Raw genomic sequence first — 20,382 nt, forward strand, 5'->3', positions numbered from 1 at the left:
GTAAGTGGCTGAAATTAAAATTATTTGAATATTGTTTCTTTATTTGTAACACAATCTGAGATAAGAGTAGAGGGAAAACAAACAAACAAACAAAATCATTATAGCACAGTTGTGTGTATGGATCCACTAAACAGTACCAGATAATTAATGCACATCTTCTCATTTATACTGAACGTCTCAGTTTATATGAAGCTCATAATTGCTCCGCTGGGACTAACATGTTCTTGCTGACATCCCATGATGCATACTCAGATTAAATCAACACAATACAGTGCCGAGTGCAGCATTTCACACTGGCCTCACTGTTTCCACACAAACAACCAAGTTAAGGTTTAAAACAATGACTCAAAACCAAGGTCAGTCTTTATTGCAGTTCATTATTTTATGGAGACAATAACTATCTTTGGCCTCACTTGCTCCATTGTGTGAAATGGCCACCACTGTACAATAACTGCACAGTTTGAAGAACTACTTTCTCTCCTTGTTGTACACAGCAGCAGCAGAGGCAGCAGCATCGCTGGAGGAGGCTATGTTTCTTGTTTGTTATTATCATGTGAATGCTGAAAACTATAAAAATGAGACCTTCCCACATGGTAACAGTTCCAGTCTTTAAAACAGATACCTTGAAACAGTAGCTGCCAGCAGCAGATAGTGGCTGCTGGCCTGCTGATAAGTTACACACCTCCTGACAATACGAGTACGCAAACAATTTTACATTACTGCAGTAATCTCAACCTTGTACAAAGGCTGCAGCATTTTGGCATCTTCAGCTTCACAGCAGTTTTTACCCATTTTTGGAAGAAATCATTCCTCAATTCAGCCGTGGTGAAGCCATGCTGGGTGGTGAGTGTTGGAGCAGTCCCTTAATTAACAGGCTTACTAAATTCACCCAGACCTGAGTGTGTTCAATCCACAAGTTTACGGAATGTATCATCACAACATGAGGAATGAGTCATCACAGACGTGGAAAAGAGGGATTGCAACTCAACAACCCCCCCCCTCCCAGGAGAAGCAGAGCAGGATAGCGGATGAATGGATGAATAGAAGCATTAAACAAGGAGAAATTTACTAACAGAAGTAATTTCTGCAGACTTGACTTAAGCTTCTCTTGTTTGCCCTCAATCTGAGTCTGAAATCATTGCAATTATGACGATTGAAAAATACCGAAAATAGTATTTCTACTTCCTTACTTCATTGGCGTTGTGTTGTTTGTATCAGACAACTTTTCTAACCTTACGTCTGCCTTCAGCTTGTTTTTCAGGCAGTTTACATGTGACTGTGTTTGTCCTTCAGGAAACAAACTGGGCTCGATAAACTGCTTGCTTTATTTTTTACATGTGAGCGTCACTTTCTTTGTCCATGTGCTCTTTTTTTTTTTTGCCATTTTATCTTAAAATCCTTGAATGGATATTTGTGTCCCCTTGGCAGAATTAAAAAAAAAAATCCCTCAAAGAGTTTTAAACTCACTGCTGTGGAAATGCTGCAATTAGAATAATTTGAGTCTTTGGAGAGTCATTGTCAAACTCTGAATGCAGTGTGCAAAGTTTTCTCTATCATTTCTCTCAAGCACCTACTCACGGTAGTCAAGTCATTCACAGTCGGAGGTCAGTCCTGAGCCACAGACATGTGCTTCCAATGACAACAATAAAAAAGAAACTACCAAACAACAGGACAGGGACACATAAAGTATATAAAAGGATGGGATGCTTTGATAAGAAGATAGTGCCAGAATTGAACTCTTGGAATGTTTATATTCGCGGCTCTATGATAAAGACCTTTAAAAACAAATTTATGAGAGTTTATGATGGCTGACAGTCATCCCAAAGTGACACAGACACTTTGAAGTTTTTCATTACATTTTGAGCATTGCACAAACACAGTAAAATATTTGTATCTTTTTTTTTTCAAACACCGTTCCTTAGAAAGCCCTAGTTATTGTCATATTTCTGCTAAGTTCTGTTCTGAATTCTACTGTTTTCTACTGGGGTCTCCACATCAAATCGCTGGTTTTTAATGAATTGTGTTTGACCAGCAGTCCCATATCCTCCCTGCTCATAGGCTTTTGACCTCCTGGTTTTTTTGGTGCAGGATTTACATTGAAAGATCTTCAGACTTGAGACCTGCACATGTCCTAAAAAGGTTTACCGTCACATCCTATATGGAAAAATGTTATTGATTTAACAATACATCCTGTTCTCATGCTCATACATAGATTTAAAAAAATAAAACCAGGCTTTAGCTGCTGGGAAATCCAGTTTTATATCACAAATGTTAAGTGAAAATAAACAGCATTAAGAAGTTTTGATGGTTCGCTCAGGTAACGTCTCTTGGAAACAGGTTATTTATACTCGGCTTTTTGTATAATACCTGTCTTATTCAACTCTGCACGTCACCGTCTGGTTTTTTGGGGTTGTGAAGGGAAAAAGACAGGTCAGATCTCAGTAAGGCGCTCATGTTTGCACCATCAGGGTCAGCAAGGTGTCGGTTAGAAAACCAGATCAAGGCACAACAGAGGTAAGTGTTTACAGGTGAGTGAGTGAATCAGTGTGAGGATGACATCTGGCACTCACTGCACGCTTACATAACTGCCCCAGATTCGAGTGGATCAAAACTGCCACTCACCACCAGCTCTGTTATGACATGGGTTTGATCGGCGAGTGCACATGAGCGGCCGTTTCCACTGCTTTGTTGTTTCAACGTCCGGTTCTCACGTACGTTTGTTATCGTTGGAGAATTGTTTAGAAACAGTGAACACAAAATAGGCTTCTGACAAGTTGGCTGCATGGTCAGATTAAAGTTCAGGAGTGACTGGAAGTTAGCGAGAAAGTCCCCCCTCCACCCCTCCACCCCTCCACCGCCTCGCTCTGCGGCCTCAGCCCAGGAATTTATATCAAACCTCTATATTTAGAGCATTGCTCAAATATAATTACTAGGTTTATTTTTGGTCTTTTCCACTCTGACGCTTATCAAAACAGCCTCAACTCAACACTGACCAGCGCCAATTTGGTTTATATTAAAAGATGCTTTTCCGTATTACTATTACATGCTTGTTTCAGTAAGTTGCATGTGTGTGTGGGAAATATGATCTTCACTGACTGTGTGAGTGTAACTACACCACAGGTGACCTTGTCCTTCATGTATCGACTAATTTACCAGTGTGTCTGCTTGTGAGCAGCATTTTAAAAAACTGATAATAGGAGGAACATCATGAATCAAGATGAAGTGACAATACAAGCCATAAAAATGTAAATGTGTACTTTTGAGCTGAGATTTGAGAGAATATCTCACGGGTTTGAAAGAGGAGTGAGCAGGTGTCTGCTTTGTGAGTTTTATAACACACTTTGTGGCCCCTGAAAACACAGACAACTGCAACTGACGTAATTACTCAGCAGATACTCCATTCGCCGTTTCATGGCGAACACAATCAGCTTGCACTAATTTTTAGTGTATTTTGGGATCCTGTGAAGAAACTGAAGGTGATTCAGACCTTGTGTTATTGAAAAAGCAAAAGCCATCATTTCATGCTCTGGAGGGGAAGAAACAAACAAACAAAAAAAAAAGATTGGCCTTGGCCTAAAAAGTTATTCATTATTGAGATATTACCTGCATGTGTGCTTAAGTGTTTTGCATCACTAGAAAACCTTATAATTCAATTAACCTTTAGGAAACCATCATGGCTGTATGTTCCTGTGCAACACTACACAGTTGTGTAACTATTTGTCATCAGAAAATCGCGATGCAAGAAGGCTACTCTACAGAAAACTATTATTGAATTATCTTTGCAACCTGCCAGAGCTGATTTATGCCTCTTTTTATGTTTTTGCAAAATGGTAATAAAACTCTGATGTTGTCATTACAGCCTCACGAGACTGTTTCCCATTAAAAAAAGAATGAAAAACTATCGTTCATCAGGAATTTCTCACTTTTCATCTGACTGCAAAATGTTTAATACAGTTTGAGACTGTTTCTGTCTGACTGTATTTTAGAATTTCAGACTTGATGATCTTGTGCAAATGACAGAATGTTGTTACCCAGTTTCATGTTTTTATGAGATAAACTGCTGGATTTCTGAAGCTCAGCCTTGGTCTTGTGAACACAGACCTATTGTGTCAATTTCTGTGGAAAGAGAGTTTCTAAAATGAAGTGACAGAAGGGATACTCTCCTTTTTCCTTCTCTTACAGCAGTGAGCGGACGTCTCCCTCTGTACGGCTGATCTGTGGGAGATGAAGTGATTCTGAGAAGGACCTTGGGTCTTTTCTTAGAAAACGAATGGGAGGTTGCCGACATGTCCGAGCCCACCTGTGGGGTTTGCTGAGGCTTCACGGCTGTATCTTACAGTAAATTACAAGAGAAGACAAACAGCCTGAGTCACCCCTCGTCTTATTGTGACTGAAGTCACACTGAACAACCGGTGGTCCAATCATCAGGAAAGTGTTTTGGAAAGCAGCGGCAGAGTCCCTCCACAGCCTTGGACGTCTCATGTTAAGTCTTTGAATTCTCATTGCCACTCTCAAAAGGCTGTGCTAAACTCTGAATACAGTGTAGAAGCTTTTCTCTATTACTGTTTTCAAGCCCTTATTCACAGGTCTGTACGTCAGCAAAGAAAATGTATTCACTGTTTTAATTTTGAATTAAAAAAAAGTGCAGATCTCCTAAAAATAACACATATAATCAGCCTGTAGTAGTCTTGATATAAATCAGGAACCAAATGAATGTATGGTCTGCATGTTGAGAGGTTTGGAAAACATAATATTTGCAATTGATCTGAATAACCATGTTTCTGCATGTCACTGAGCGGTGTGCATCACTAACCCTCTAACAAGGCCTCCGTAAATCAGCTCTTATTCATCACTGGAAGTAGTTTATATAATTTATCTCTTAATCTGACATGCAGCAGGGTTTTCCTGGATTAACATGACTGCGTGCATGATGGGGTAATGATGCACATGATTACTACAATTATGCATAATTAAAATTTGTGAATCAGCTGCACCCTTTTGTAAAGTGGTAAACATGAAGCAAACACAAGGCAGAACAGGATTCGTTCAACGTGACAACGACACGTCCGGACACGGCTCACGTCTTTGGCTCTGTTTTAGATTTTACCAACTTGTTTTTAACCAATATTAAGAGCAACTCAGCATACAAGTATATATAAATATTTTTTTTTCTAAAGTTTTGAAGCCTAGGATCAGGAAAATATTTTCCAGAAACACAATCATGAAAAGCATTTCAGAGGAATTCACTGTAAAGCATCAGTAATGTTGTGGTTATTCAGCAGCAGCCCAGTGAGCACGGTGCCAGATTCCTGGCAGCTTTAGTATTTTACCCTCCTGAGGGATTAGCTGGGGTTTCAGGGTGACTGAGAGGACACCCAGTCAATAGCTGGGAACACCAACATGTTGTATAATTCTCTCAGAGAACCAAAACAAACAAAAGTTTCTTTTCAGAGTTGAGATAGGCAGCAAAATGAGAAATTAAAATACTCTTTTTCTTCTGCTGGTCGTGGCAACAACAAACTACAGCTTGATTTCCTAAATGGAAAAGAAAAAACTGATAAAACAGGAACCATCGATTATGTAAGAGTCACAAAGTGAAAATGGTTTAAACGATCAATGCTGGGTTATATTTGAGCAAGAACAGGAACAACATGCAAACTCCTCATAGAGAGACTTCGAACCTGTAGTGTTCTAACCAGCCCAAACCACTGCACCACAGCGTTCGTGTGCAAATGAAGACAGGCACTTCAGCAGGTGAGCTGATAGTTGTTTTATTGAACAGAAGAACAAACGTAAAGTGAGTGTGTCAGACTGCGGTTCGTCAAGTTAAAGCATTGAAGCTCCTCGCTAGTAAAGTGCACTTTCAGTTAACTGCCAAACGGAGACCCGTCTCCAATTTTTATTTATTTATTTTTCCAACCCCCCCACAAAAACTCAGTCAGGCCCCAGCTGGCACAGGAGTCCCTGCACCTGAGCCGTGGTCGGCGGGCCACCGTCACAGTAAATAGACAGGAAGCAGAGTGCAGCTCCTGACTGGGCGTCTCGGTGAGAGCGAGTGCATAAGTGTTAATGGAAGATCAGCGCGTTAAAAAAGTCTCTTTCCTCTCACCCAGGTCTAAAAGGTCCCTGACCACGCACGCCACTATTTCCTATCCTGGCTGGGTTCCTTTTAACTCAACAGTAATGTGACAGACACGTCTCTGATTATGTTATGATTGTAAAACAGCACAGCATTTCTCCATTAATAGCTTGCATTCAGCTAAAGTCTTCGCCAAGAGCGCATTTACACTGTAGGATCTCTGCTTTAAAAAAATATTTTGCTATTTCCAGAAGTGTTTTTTTTTTTTTTCTTCCTACATGGTATATATGTACAGATGCATCTTTACAAAGAAAACAACGTTTTGTTAAAGACTGTTGCAACGAAAGAGCTGACTCCAGTTTGGCACTTCACCCAGTAACAAACTACGTGGAAGAGACAGCAGAAACGAGAGCATTCAACACCCCGAGGGTCACGCTTCAGTTTCTTCTTCAGACACAGACAATAACCTAACAGCGTCTACCTACTTTCTACCTGCTACCTATAACGACATGTGTTTTAAATGGTCATTTCCTTTTATGTGCAGCTCACAGGAATGTCGTTCACATAAAAAAAACAAGTCATCGAATGTTGCACTATTCTACCAGGCGGGGTCAAAAATCCTTTGGAAAGTTCTACAGTACGAGGGATATTGTTTTCATTTAACATTAACATAGAAGTTTTAACTTTAAGCTTTAAATATGACACACAAACAGTTCACATCATCAAAGACAAAAGAAAAAGGAACTGGAGAAAAAAAAGTACAAAGGCTGTGCAAAATAGTTTACATTAAAAAAAAAGAAAAGAGGAGGAGGACTTAGAATAAAGTAGCTAATGGTGTGTTCATGAGTAACTGGGAACAGCCCCACATCCAAATCTGAACTTCCTGCAGGGTAAAGTGGAAATCTGTGCATCTACATCATCGAACTGGCATTTCCTAATAATGCACTGTAATAAACTCTTTTAATTGAAGATGTAGCCTGATGCTTTTTAGTGATGTGACTATTTCCACCCTGGAAACGAGTCTCCAGCTACACGAACACACCATAACATCCCAGAAACCAAAGACGACCAAATGTAGTGTACTGTAGTTCACACTTTAAATGACCACGCAGCACTCTGCAAAGCTCAGACGCCTATTAACGCATCCAGTGCTGATTAAACTTCACCTCTTATTGCACGATTCTGTTTAAGTGTTTTCAATCAAATCAAAAGATGAACAAGGGGGTCGATGGTGCCTCTGCTGCATCACATCAATCTACCTATAATATTTTACATATAAAAATAAAATTAAAACACACAGAACTTTTTTTTAAGGTGTCCTATCATGTTACACCACGTCCTTCACAATAAGAGCTCAGACATCACGTATATGCTTTCAAAAGCGCATTCAACATAGAACAGTAATAAATATGTTATATTCAATAAATAGGGGTTTCAATTCAATAAAAATGTTATAAAGATTAAGCTGGTTCAAGAGGAAGTCCATATGATGGGCGATGCATTTTTCTCTGTTAGTCTCGTGAGGCTCAGCTGGATGATATCCTGTTTAAATCACTGCAACACAGCAGGGCTCTCATTTACATTATGCTGCAGGAGTGGAAAAAGTTCGATTCATAGTAATATTTTACTCCTTCAACCACCAGCTATCAATAAATGTGCAGGTCTGCCTTCAACACACCCACATTTATCCATAACTGGTCAATATGGAACAGAAAATACATATTTTAGTGTCAAGCTTGTTCTTATAAATACGACTTTTGTTGAGGAAAAAAAAAAATAAGAGAGCCAAATTGTTTATAAATGAGACTGCTCGTCTGTAGACCTCCACATTTAGGTAGTTTGTGAGTCTTCTCTCATGTCTAGCTATTGCTTCGAAACATTTAAAAATGCATGAAATCTCTGCAAGCATTTTATACAATTTCATTCACTTCTCATGCATCCACCAAGGACAAGAGCACAAAAGGAGGAGGAGGAGGAGGAGGAGGAGGAAGACAGTGATAAAGGGATGGAATATAGCCCTAACAAAAGGAGTTACAACTGGGTGGCACGTCATGGAAGTAGACCTTATATACACAGAAATGACATAGTACAATTTTTTGACAGCTGTATGTGCACCAGACCATTTTCTTCGTTACGTAACCTGGAGGAAACCTGACGCTCCGGGCTCCTCCCAGCAGCGACACCGAGCTGGACGTGATGCCTGATCGCTTCTGTCATGCTATGGAGCATTTTTGCTTTTGTTTTTAAAGTGCAGTCCAGATGCAGGTGACAAAACGACAAAATCAAATCACACGAGTACACACAGATAGAGAAAGAAAGACGGGGAGATGAAGCGCAGGGAAAACCCAGAGGAGGAAACTGGGGCAGTGAATTGGCACGTACGTCAGATCGCTTTGACTCCATGGAGGGGGTTAGAGATTGCAGGAGCCGAGGTCTGATCAGTAAAATAGAATCATTAAAAAAATAAAATAAAGAGCAAAAAAATAAAAGGTTTCTTCATCTTCTTCTCCTGTGCCGTCGATCCAGCTGAAGCGTCACTCTCTGGACTGGTAGAACAGGATGTATCCCGACTCAGAGTTCTTGGAGATGTCTGAGGTAAGGCCGTAAAACTCCTCGATGGCCTGTGCGTCAATTTTCTGTACAACGGGAGGCGAGACGACGTTTACCGACAACGTGAACAATAGCACATACACACAGACACACACAAACACATGAGTCAAAGAGCAGCAAGCAAACAATGAGAGAGTCAGAGTGACGCACCTCCACAATGTCATCGTCGAACAGCAGCCAGAAGCCGTGGCTCTTCACGATGGTGATGTAATGACCTCGATTCGGGCCACTGAGGACACAAGACACAGGCCGAGGCTTCAGAGGACATAATCAACGCCTTATCCGTCCAAGCTTTGACATCTGTCCCAAATAGTACTACCTCCACCACATGTTAGGGAAATACCAGCGTTATTATACATGATATGAGACTTGAATAACAGACACAGAGCAACTGATCAACGTCAGGTGAATGTGCAGTGAACCCAACTTTGGCTTCACTCTTCTGTTTATGCTGCTGCTGTTCTGCTGTGAGCTTAAAGTCAACTTGATGCCCACGTTGCTTTTTCGAACATTTCAGTTTTTCAAGGTTAGCTTTTTGTGACTCACAGTTCCACCTGCGTCTGAAATATGCCAGTTCTTCATGTGTAATTTCCGAGAAAACCCTCAGTTTTTTTTTCATTGACGAAAAGGTCCAGGAAGCGTATTTTTCCGTACATGGACAGTCTGTGCTTGTACGCTTTGTCTGCTGCAAATCACAAAAAATGGCAACATGACAAATCAAGAACTTAAATGTCTGAATTTTTAACTGAAACGAGTCGAATTCACATAATAAAAAAAGGAAATGACTATTTGAGGAATAAATAATTGCACTTTTTTATTTTCAGAGATGTGGGGGGGGGGGGCATCTGTCGTTTTGTAAAGCTTTGCCTTAAAAGCTGAGCAGAGCAGAATGAGGGAGCTTGAATTAATGTTTCTCAGACAGATGATAACCAGGTAAAACCTGTTTCTTTTGGCCAAATCGTCTTAGCAGGTCGGAGTTCAGCAAAAACACAAAGTGGGATCAGGGAATCCTAGAGGATCCTGGGAACGAGCTTTAGTGTTTTCATCCCCACACCTGACAGGGTGATATTCCTCCATCCCTGGCAGGAGGAAATGCGACCACACTACGGGACGGGCTTATTGTGACTTGGTAATGAGCGCAGTGTACCTCCCACAGTGAACCACCACCGCCACGAGATCATACATGCGGTCCAGGTTGACTGCATCCCCAGACGTGTTAAAGAGACGGAGCTCCAGGGGGAAAACCACCCGGTAGGACAGCTTGGTGTAGCGGTGCAGCTGCTCCATGTACTTGAACCTCTTGAGGTGTAGCGCCAGGATCATGGGAAGCTTCTTCACGCGCATCCTGCAGAGAAGAAAGGCACACTAGGAGGGGCATGTTGGCGCACAGCGACACGTCGCAGTGGTATTAAACTCTCCGCACGCTTCACTGACCGCTTTTGTGCTTCCTGCTTGCTGCAGCAGGTTTCACAGTAGTATTTATATTCACTGCACAGAGTCTCTGTATTACTGAAGTCCCTGGACGACAGAGCATCACAACACGAGGCACAATTAGTCAGCGCTTCATGAACCAAAGGGAATATGTCGGGTTCTCGGGCTGGGACTGAATGCAGTATGCAGCAACAGTACCTGAGACAGTGCGTTATTGATGTGTTCTGCTCGACGTCCACAGAAAGATCCAGGAAATCTTCATCCTTGCTGCTCACCTGTCGGACAGAGGAAGAGACAATGCCGTGTAAACTCAGCTGTCATCTTCCAAAGCTGAGTCAGTGAGGATTAACCTGCGCCTACACACCCTCAGCCCGTCTTTGAAATGCTTATTTTACCGAGTGGCTTTTGTCTCGGCGCAGTGCGGAGCTTTGGTGTTTGCAGGGGTTGTTCCGGGCAACCCATCCCACACCGCACCCTCCAAACCATGAGGACAAAGCCTCCAGCGAGCCCTGACGTAAAGAGGGTGGTCAGAGACCGCCAAGACATCCTCTCTCTCTCTCTCTTTTTTTAAAATTTGTCTGTGTGCATCGTTCAGAATCTCTGCAAAGAGCTAATCCCTTTTGCAGACTCATTCAGGAGAAGAATTTTCTTGGGGGTGGCATGAGGACAGACGGGGCCGCTGAAGACACAGCAACACAAACGGCATCTGGACGACTCAAACTTCAGCAGCGGAGGTGGAGCCACGCACCGTTTCACAGTTCAGGCATCGCGTCTCGTTGGTCAGCGTGCCCTGGAAGATGTCGTGGACCCACGTGGGCTCCGTCTTGTTCTCCGTCTCCGTCTCCGTGACGACGGCGGTGCCGTTGTTCTTGAGCCGTCCGTTCTGCTTCTCCTGCTTCTTCTCCTCCTGCAGGATGTCGGCCACGGTGTTCAGCAGGTAGTTGAGGAACTCGTGTGCATCCTGCTGCATGTAGTTGTCAAACAGATCTGGAGGGGAACAATGACACACAGCATAAGTGAAGGAAGGAGGCTGCAAGGAGACAAATGATCTGAATTTCAATTTTGGAAAAGCAACATTAACTCAAGCCACATTATTTTATGCAACTGTTTAAATATGTGGAGCATTTTAGATATAACTGACGCAGGAACAGCTGGATGCTGACGGTGTGTGGCCTGGATCGAACACGCTGTCTAGAACAGCTATAACAAATCAGGTTGTGAGCTTGCTGACAGAACATTATTTTATTTTCTGTCACATGAATTAAAATATTGAAAAGCACACTGAAGTCACGGCCTGAAGTATTTGAATGTAGATTTTATTTTGCAGATTGAGCTTGGGTGGCGTTTTCTCTTGAACACTCTGCTTTTTTCACCACAATAATCCATAGACAAACCAATTGGGTCAACTGATGAATCTAAATTGTAGGAGGAAGGGTTTGAGTTTTTGTGCTTGTTCTCTGATAGACGGTTGTCGTGGGATTGGCTCCATTTCTAAAAAAAAACCCTAACATGAAGAAAGTGGGTGTGTGTGACAGAGACTGATTGAGAGATCGTTAATTCATATTTGATATGAATCTGAAGACACCTTCGGACAGCGTCCAGCCTCAGTGAAATTGTGAGCAGAAGAAACAACATCTGGTTCTGACAGTAGTGAGCGTGGTTATGGTGTCGTGAACACCGTATTTATCACAAGATTAAAAAACTTTATTCAGGATGAGCAACACTTTCATTGCTGCCAGTAATTGCCAGAAGCTGGATTAGACACAGGCAACAGTTCCCCCGGTCCTCTCTGGATTACGCCATCCAGGGAAATTGCATTTTCCTAAAACCGGAATTACAACTCTGTGAGCGTCACAAGCCAATTTAAAGAACTACACACAACAACAACGGAGGAAAACAAACTCAGCTAATTAATCTGAGTTTATAAAGCTTTCTGGGATGATTTTACATTACATCAAACACAAGATGCTGGAGACTCACGTTTGTAATAATTAAAATGTCCAAAACTGATGTTGAAAATAGCATTTGAGCATTTTCCCCCTCAGACCTGCGGATTCCAGCTGTGGTGTGTTCTGAGTGACACAGCTGGTAGACTTGATTGAAGGAGCATTATTCACTGCCTCGAACAAAAAATAAAAAAAAAAGAAGGAAATTCTACTGAGCCTGCATTCCTTTCTGGCTCATCTGGTCTGTGCAGACGATGCAGTGAATACACTACATCTTCAGGCGAGTTTTGAGTCTTGATATGAAACCACAGGCACAGGAAGGGTTTAATGGAGGTTAGGAGGGGGGAACGTGACGCAAGTGGGTCGTTTGAGTTAATCAAACTTTCAACTACAGATCAGCTAGAAGTTCAGAACCTGATGGTCTGTTTTAATAAAACTACCTTTTCCTATGTATTCATCACGATTCTGCTCCGGGCAAGACAGCGACTGTGAGAAGTCCTCCAAGCATTCATATGTTAGTCAAAAAGTGAGATCAGCAGCAGCGAGAGAGCAATAAAATCATCCATAAAAGACTAGTGCAAGCATATAGCGCAATCTGTGAAACACTTAATTACAAATCTTAAATCTGTGCATTCAACTCTTATTCATAGTCAACCTCTGGGGGTCAAAGGTCTTGCTCAGGGAGCCACAGTGACAATCTGTCAGCTGTGGGAATCGAACATGCAAACCTCCACACCCAGGCTCCTTCTTTCATCTCTTTGCTCTCTTATACATCAGCCAAGACTGAACTTTAACTTTTGGCTTTGGCTTCTTATCTTGAGCGGTGATTCCCAACCTTTTGGTTGAGGAAATGTTTAAACCTCATAAACCTCAGAGGCGCTCGAACCACGACCTGCACCCTGACAGGAACAACGCTGAAGGGACTCATCACATATCACATGTGAAATAGTTTCTCTCTCACATTATTCAACAATAAGCTCCTTTTCTCTGAGGATAAACCGATTGGGTTGACTGGTGCTGCTTCAGTTTGCAGTTTCACACTTTCATTCAGCTCTAATTTTGACCAGAGTTTTAATGAAGCCTGATTCTAAATGACACTCTTGGTAAAACTCTTTTCTCTTTTTGACTTATTAATCCTTCTCTTTATCCTGACCTGCTGCTTCCATTTTTAGATTCAACACTAAATGAAGTAAATGCTGACTCACCTAGTTTTAAAACACAAAACTGTTTTCAGAGTATAGATTACTGCACTGCCACCTAGAGGCCAAATGACAAAACCTGTTTCTTTGATCAACATTAGGTTTCATTGTTAGAAAATGTTACATTTACCCTGCTCTTTCAGTATTTAGACTCCACGTGTGTGTGTGTGTGTGTGTGTGTGTGTGTGTGTGTGTGTGTGTGTGTGTGTGTGTGAGTGTGTGTCTCTTTTATTAGAGAGAAGAAGAAAAAAATCATGAATCACAGGATTATCTTCATGGATGAAAAGCTGATTAAAATAGGTGTTGCTATTAATTGACTTGAGCGTTGCTGGATAACGGGGCCTCAAAAAAGGCGGCAGCAGCAGCATGTCTGCTTTGAGGTACTGTGTGTTATTCGCTGATCGTCTACGTTTAAACAAAAAAATACAATCTGCACATTTTTTTTTTCATAAACCACCCAGATAGTCCTGTTTTCATAGATCTGTATGTGAAAGGTGAAAACTGAGAAGCGGTGGAATTGGAAAGGAGAAGCAGAGAGGAAAAAAACAGTCCAGAGATGAGGCAGCTGACCAGAGCCTGGTCCCAACAGAGATGGCATTGTTCGCTCACATAAAGGGCTTCCTCAATATGGACAGCAGAGAACAGTCGGCCTTTCTGTCAGCTCTACTGTGAATGACCTTACCACCAACATGCACCTGCCCTTCACCTCTAGTCAGGCTGCATTAAAGCAACGCTTCTGCACAAACCCGCCGGCCTCTGCGCTCTGATCGTCTCCGCACATGCACGTGAAATGATGCCCCAAAGATTTCAGGGAAAAGTGGAACGCTTCACAAGCTTTTGGGATGTTTTCCATTGGGGAGTAAAAAAACAGGCAAACTACTTTCAACAGAAATGAAAGGGGGAATACGCCCTTACCGTTCTCTTTTCGTAGTCGGGAGATGAACTTTTTGGGTGGGATGACACCCACTTTCTTCTTCTGCGTGGCGATGGAGTGGAAGAGGTCAGCCAGGCACGTGAGCAGGTTCTCCTTCTTCTTCTGCTGGGCTTTGTAGGCCAGCACGTTCTCCCGGAAAGGCCGGCAGAAGTACAGAGCCTGGAGCACCGAGTTACAGTAACATGTGTTTCCAAACTGAGGAAGATAAACAAAGAGGGACTTCTCAAAACATTCACTCAGATTCACTTTGACAGCTTAGAAAAAAAAAAAAAAAAAAAAAAAATCCAGTGACATGATCAACTGTTTACATCTGAGAGGCAGACACAGGTGTTGTGAAAGCCGTCTGTTTTATTTAAAAACCACTTGAAGTAAACAGAAAGTCTCTCAACTCGCCGAAACACTCAAAAACAAGACTGGTGTTGATGAGCCGCCAATGGAGGACAGGACTCACTGGCTTTGTTTTGAGAAATGACGCCACTGCATCTGTGGGCAGTGCTGCTGGTGTGTGAGAGGATGGGGCCATACTCACATTGACCAATCCAAAGTAGTGTTCATTGATTGGGAATTGCTCCGGGCCGATGTCTTTCTCCAGAGCAGAGGCATTGGTGCCCTGAGGGGACGAAAAAAAAGGACATTCTGCCATCATTTCCACAGCCACCTCACAGAAATACCACTTGTTCTCATCTGTGGCTTTCAAGAGTTAGAAGAGAATTTAGATCAGTGAAATCAGTAAAATCAAAGCTGTACAGGTAACAAACACTCCTCCACTATTATAATATATGAATCCTTAATGGTAACTTTGCAATGGAGGCATTTTATTTTACAGTTTTTATGATACTGATGTGATTTTGCTGCTTTTGACTGTAAAACTGCAGTAATCACAAATCATAATTAGTAATATAACTCAAATTTGTTAATATAATGTACGAATATTCACATCAAATTCATCATATTTTCCACTATTGTGCGTGAGAGAGAATTCAATACAACAACGAAAGCAACAATTTCCAAAAACACTATGGATTTTAATATCCTGTCCTGAGATTCATCTTTGTATCTTAGCTTTCTGAGTCAATGACACAACATTAAATGGCTTTCTACAAAACTGTTGATCAAGCTTGTTTCCAGTATATGGCCAAAGGAATGTAGCTATAAAACTGATCAGTGAGACAGTTTCACACAAAGTTCAGGTTTCAGTTCACATAGGAGTGTACAAAAATGCACACGGCACACAGCTCTGTCAGAGTATGAAGCGGATATGGTCCAAACAGGTAGATCCATATCAAAAGTCAGGAGTATTTGGCATCTTAGTGCAGCGGCAGGGCACTTATCTCTTGTCGAGCCATTTGGCCTGTCAGAGCTCAAAGCATTTCCACGTGAACCACAGCTTTGTTGAACGAACATGGGAGACAATTTAGGCTGAGGGAGGCTTTGACTTTTAATAGCTGTCATTTCTGTCTGTCAAAGCAGGAGGAGAATGCCCCTTTGTCCACTTTACTGCTTCCAGTCCGAGACGATGCCGCAAAAAGCTCAGTCACCCACTGTGCAGACACAGACGCACCGCCGCGGCGTATACGGTTAAAAGTACAATAAGTGAGCCGGAAAATCCATCCAAATCTAAAGAAGACATTCACGAGAACATGCCATTATCATAAATTCAACCCCTTGTGTTATTGGATGCCAAATTTTGCTATTTCAGCTCGTCATCATGAGGACAAGGTCAACCGAAAAAGGAATAAATCCTTCAAACGTCGCCGATCACGACAAACTAAAGCCGGCAGAACAGAGGAAGCTCCGAATGGATCGAACCCGATCTGTTCAGAATCGCTCATACCGAGACGACTAAACAGCAAAGAAATAAGAACCAGTCAAAATGCCACGGTCAGAAAATTCAGTGAAACTGCCTTAAAATTCAAAAGAAGAAAATAAAACATAATTTGTCTGTGATGGACTGGCGGCCTGTCCGGGGCCGGGTCCCTGGCCCTGCCTTTGCTGATAGCTGGGATCAGTTCCAGTGAAGTACTACTACCCTGAAGAGGATAGAACAGTGGAGAGGAAGGATTTGATGAATAGATCACTTATCTGGTTAGTTGTAAGTATATCACATATGACCGTTCAGTCTGAAGTGAGCCACAGCTGACAGCAATTCAAACCTTCATAATGTGACTCCGAGACCGTTCATGTATGTCCAGTTAAGCCAAAAACTACCGGAAAGCAGAAATAAAGCTTTGCACTGAGATACTCTTCATCACGGGTTCCCATCCAATCACCAGTGTGTCACGTGTTTCTTAAAACTCTAAACTAAATAACTGCCAGGCACTGCAAGTTGACATTATTTTGGAAAAAGGATTCAGAGGCACTCACTTACTGTGCATGTGGATGATGTATCAGATAAAAAACAAACTGAACTGGTCTGAATTTGAATGATTTTTTGCCTCCACAGCATCATGACTCCCAGTCCAATTTCTCCTGGGCTGGAGTTACAGAAACGAACCACAGCACCCACTAGTGGCCGCTATGTGGACACTACATAACTTTCTCCAAAATGATCTTGTTTTCAAAACGATGTTGCTTGGATGCAAAACTTTTCCTAAACAGGAAAGATGTGTTTTCACTTGAAATGTTGGAACGTAAATAAGACCTAAAATTAAGAGTCACATTCGTAAAACCACGTCAAGACAATGTTTACACAGACTAATAACATATCATTCATAGTTAGAAGAGAGGTAGAAAAAGTTCAGTTATCAGTAAATAAATGAATGTCATCTTGTTATTGTCATGCAGCACACATAATGCAAAAACTCAAATCTAACCTTTAAAATGTGAAGGATAATAGACGTTGTCCCTCTATTAGTGTTATATTTTCCAGCACAAATTACCAGAACTTTGTTTTGCTGTGAGCTGAACTTAAACGAAACGAAATATCCCACTGTGACCTCAGTTGGAGAAATAATTAGTAAACTCTTAAGTTGTGTGATCGTACTGGTCAGAATTCATTAGTGACCTTTCTGATCCAGCTGCTGATTCAGATCACTGAATATAAATAATTATCAAAACAAAGAGCACAGGGAATTTAAATTAAAAAAAGACAAGACTAGAGGAGGAATTAAAATGTCTTTTTACAAATGCAAAAGTTGAGTTAGAGTAAAGGCTGCAGGATGTTGGATGAAAAACAACACATGCATCTTAAGTGCAATCACAATATGAAGGTAAACTTAAAAAAGGTGACATAATGTCCTTGAACTTTGAGATTTGTTCTTCAAAATAACAGTGCTCTTTCTCTCGCCCCTGACTGACATCAGCTGTGACTGGGCCACGTCCCTTTGGCCCCTGCAGGCTACAGTTCCATCATAAATGCTTAGGCTGTGTAACAGTATGTTCACTGTGTTGTTTTTTTTTTTTTGGGGGGGGGGCATTCTTCCTTGAGCACCATCATAAGTCAGGAGTATTTACTGTTTTTGTGCGGCAGCAAAGCACTTATCTCTTGTCAGGCCATTTCGACAGCAGGTATGAAATGATTTGCGATTCATACATCTGTAAACGTTAAAATACTGTGATTTTTAATCTCACCTCATGAAGGTGAAGAGAATCAAAACAACTGAATTCACTTCAGGCTTTAGCAATAAGTACGTTGCAGACGTTGACACTGCAATAACCACACACTGGCAATGAATTACGACCTAATAGTGACAGGGTTTAGTTTCTCAGTATCTATTGTTAAGACAATATTGTATATTAGAATCATTACAATGTATCTGGAATTATGTGATACAAGTGAGGCACAATTTCTCAACTCTTGTCCTTCATTTACAGAATATCTGTATGTATTCCCTGCTTGTTTGACCAACACCTGCCCAAACCACTGAGGAACAGAACAACCCATTAAATGTCCTTCAAATTGAAACAAGGAATCGTAGCTTTAAAGGAAATGTCATCTCTGTTTTCATGCTATCAGAACTGTGCAGCCTCTAATTCTGGGATTTCAAACACAAGGTCTTTGGCCAAACCAGCCCAGCAGGGGCTCCAAACTGCAAACCACCAAATTAATAAAAAAAAAAACATCAAGAGTAGCGGACAAAACACAACACTGAGACCTTAGCTGATATATCACCCAGATATTAGCTGCATGTACACGTAGTCACTGATGATGACTGGAAGACAGCTCCCTCAGTGCTATCAAAACATGCATGACGCAAAAGCTACAGTAGAAGGCTTTTGGCGAAAATTACTGTGTTTTGCACCTGGTCTCAACAAGATTGGCTTTATGATGAGACTGAAGTCATTTTCAGTTGTGATTGTTAAGTTTTGAGAAAAAATAAGATTTTTTTTTTTCATGCATACTCTGCACCACAACAGAGCAAAACTTTAAAGTTTACATTTAAAGGCTGTTCTGGCACTATTTTAACCAGTCTGGCCCACGGAATGTGAAGCATGTTGGGTTTGCTTTGTTACTTGCACACTTCGATGTAGACTGCATGGTAATGCACATAAGCAATAATAAAAGTAGACATAGTGTGACAGTCCTGCTGCAGTGTCCTGCAGGGAAACCGTGCAACACATCAGTGTGGTGCGTGCAGCATCTCTGCAGGCCTTTGCCATTAGTGCAGGGTCTAAATAAAGCTGAGGCCGCTGGCATTAGAGAGCAGAGCCGTTTAAGTCTGTTCTTACACACTCTTCGATGCCTGTGAACACAACATAAACAGAGATTAGTGCGGATTCCTGCCCTGTGCCGCCGGGATGTGACCAGCCCTCTGCAGCGGCAGCAGCAGCAGCAGCAGCAGCAGCACATTATGCAATCACAACAGGCTGTCACAGGCTGCGTGCTTCTTCACCTGCCACTCAGCTCAGACACACACAAAACACACACACACACACACACACACACATATATACTCTGTGGCCGCAACATGCCAAATGTCACAAGTCAGGGTTCAGGCCCGTGGAGGGGAGGGGATGGAGGGGGAAGGAAGGGGAGGGGGGTCAGTGAGGATTCCCCGTGTGAGGACGGGAGGTCAGACGCTGCACCGTGCACCAGGGTGTCCGGGTGCAGGTGTCGCGCGACTGGACCATCCGCACACACCGGGCTGAACGCGGCGACGCGCAGCGGGGGGAGACTCACCATATTACAGATGGAGGCGATGTTTCTGACAGTCATTTAGTTCACAGTGTCCCCCTCACCGCCATCTTCGTAAAAATAATAAAAAAAAACAAAACAAAAAGAAACTAAACAAAGCAGAGGAGAGGCGACGCGGAGGAATGAAGTTGATTCCCGGCTGGAGGCCAGACTGCAGGCGGAGAGACGCGGAGCACCATGCAGCCGGCTCGGAGCGGAGGCCCGGACCGCGCTCGCCCTCACCACGGCGTCATCCTGGCGCACATACCGGGGCAGGCACAGCTGGAGGCACAGCTGGAGACCGACACCGAGCTCAGAGCGGACGGACCAAGTTCAGGCAGCAGGTTGTTAACAACGAGCAGGAGAGGAAGCGCCGGAGCCCCGCCCACCACGGCCAACAGAGACATCTGATTGGTCCGCGCGTTGTCCCTGTGATTGACACAGAGAGAGAGCCACTCACAGAGCTGCACGGGGAAGTTTACCTGAGTCGCGGCCAATCGCGAGCAAATGTTTGCAGCAATGGCTGTAGGGAGTTGTGGTTCATTTCCAAACAAAAATTTAAAGGGATGCTGTAATATTTATGTAAAACTACCAGGTGCTGCAAGGAAAATACAGAGAAGGAGACCTCTGGACCTGGACCTAATCCTACCTGATTTGAATTATTGGAGGAAAACATGTAAATACTTCAGTTTATGTGAGCATGTACAGGAGTGAGGAAACTATCCTGCATGTTTACGAATTTAAACTATCTGAACTAAACTGAATATGCACTCTAACTTGTGCAAAGGGTTTAGGCAGATGTGAGGGAAAACTCTGCAAAGTAGTGAAGAAGTGATCACACCGGATACTAATTTGTTTTTTATGGATATTCTTTTTTAACAACAAATCAATTAACATTTTCACACCTCTCGGCATCATAGATTTGTTATGATCAGGCTCCTCAGAGATGCAACTGATTTTAGGAAGTATTCGGAAAGATTTTAGTTGTTGACATTACTGTGCCCAAAAGATGAAGGATTTCAGTAGATAAACAGACTTATTGACACTGTTACTGTTGAGGTAGGGCAAGT

General features: G+C 42.3%; 1 protein-coding gene across 1 annotated transcript; it reads right to left on the minus strand.

The window, feature by feature from the left end:
• Positions 1 to 8,598: 8,598 nt before the first annotated feature.
• On the minus strand, positions 8,599 to 19,663 carry usp46 (ubiquitin specific peptidase 46). Its single transcript, XM_030083467.1, has 9 exons — positions 19,319 to 19,663; positions 14,729 to 14,809; positions 14,181 to 14,394; positions 10,869 to 11,107; positions 10,319 to 10,395; positions 10,124 to 10,207; positions 9,837 to 10,034; positions 8,840 to 8,918; positions 8,599 to 8,715 (listed from the first exon to the last, which is right to left on the minus strand). The coding sequence occupies exons 1-9, from the start codon at positions 19,352 to 19,354 to the stop codon at positions 8,614 to 8,616; spliced, it is 1,110 nt and encodes a 369-aa protein (XP_029939327.1). The 5' UTR covers positions 19,355 to 19,663; the 3' UTR covers positions 8,599 to 8,613.
• Positions 19,664 to 20,382: the final 719 nt, after the last annotated feature.

The sequence above is a fragment of the Salarias fasciatus genome, chromosome 23, assembly GCF_902148845.1.
Source record: "Salarias fasciatus chromosome 23, fSalaFa1.1, whole genome shotgun sequence".
In the NCBI taxonomy this organism is placed as follows: domain Eukaryota; kingdom Metazoa; phylum Chordata; class Actinopteri; order Blenniiformes; family Blenniidae; genus Salarias; species Salarias fasciatus.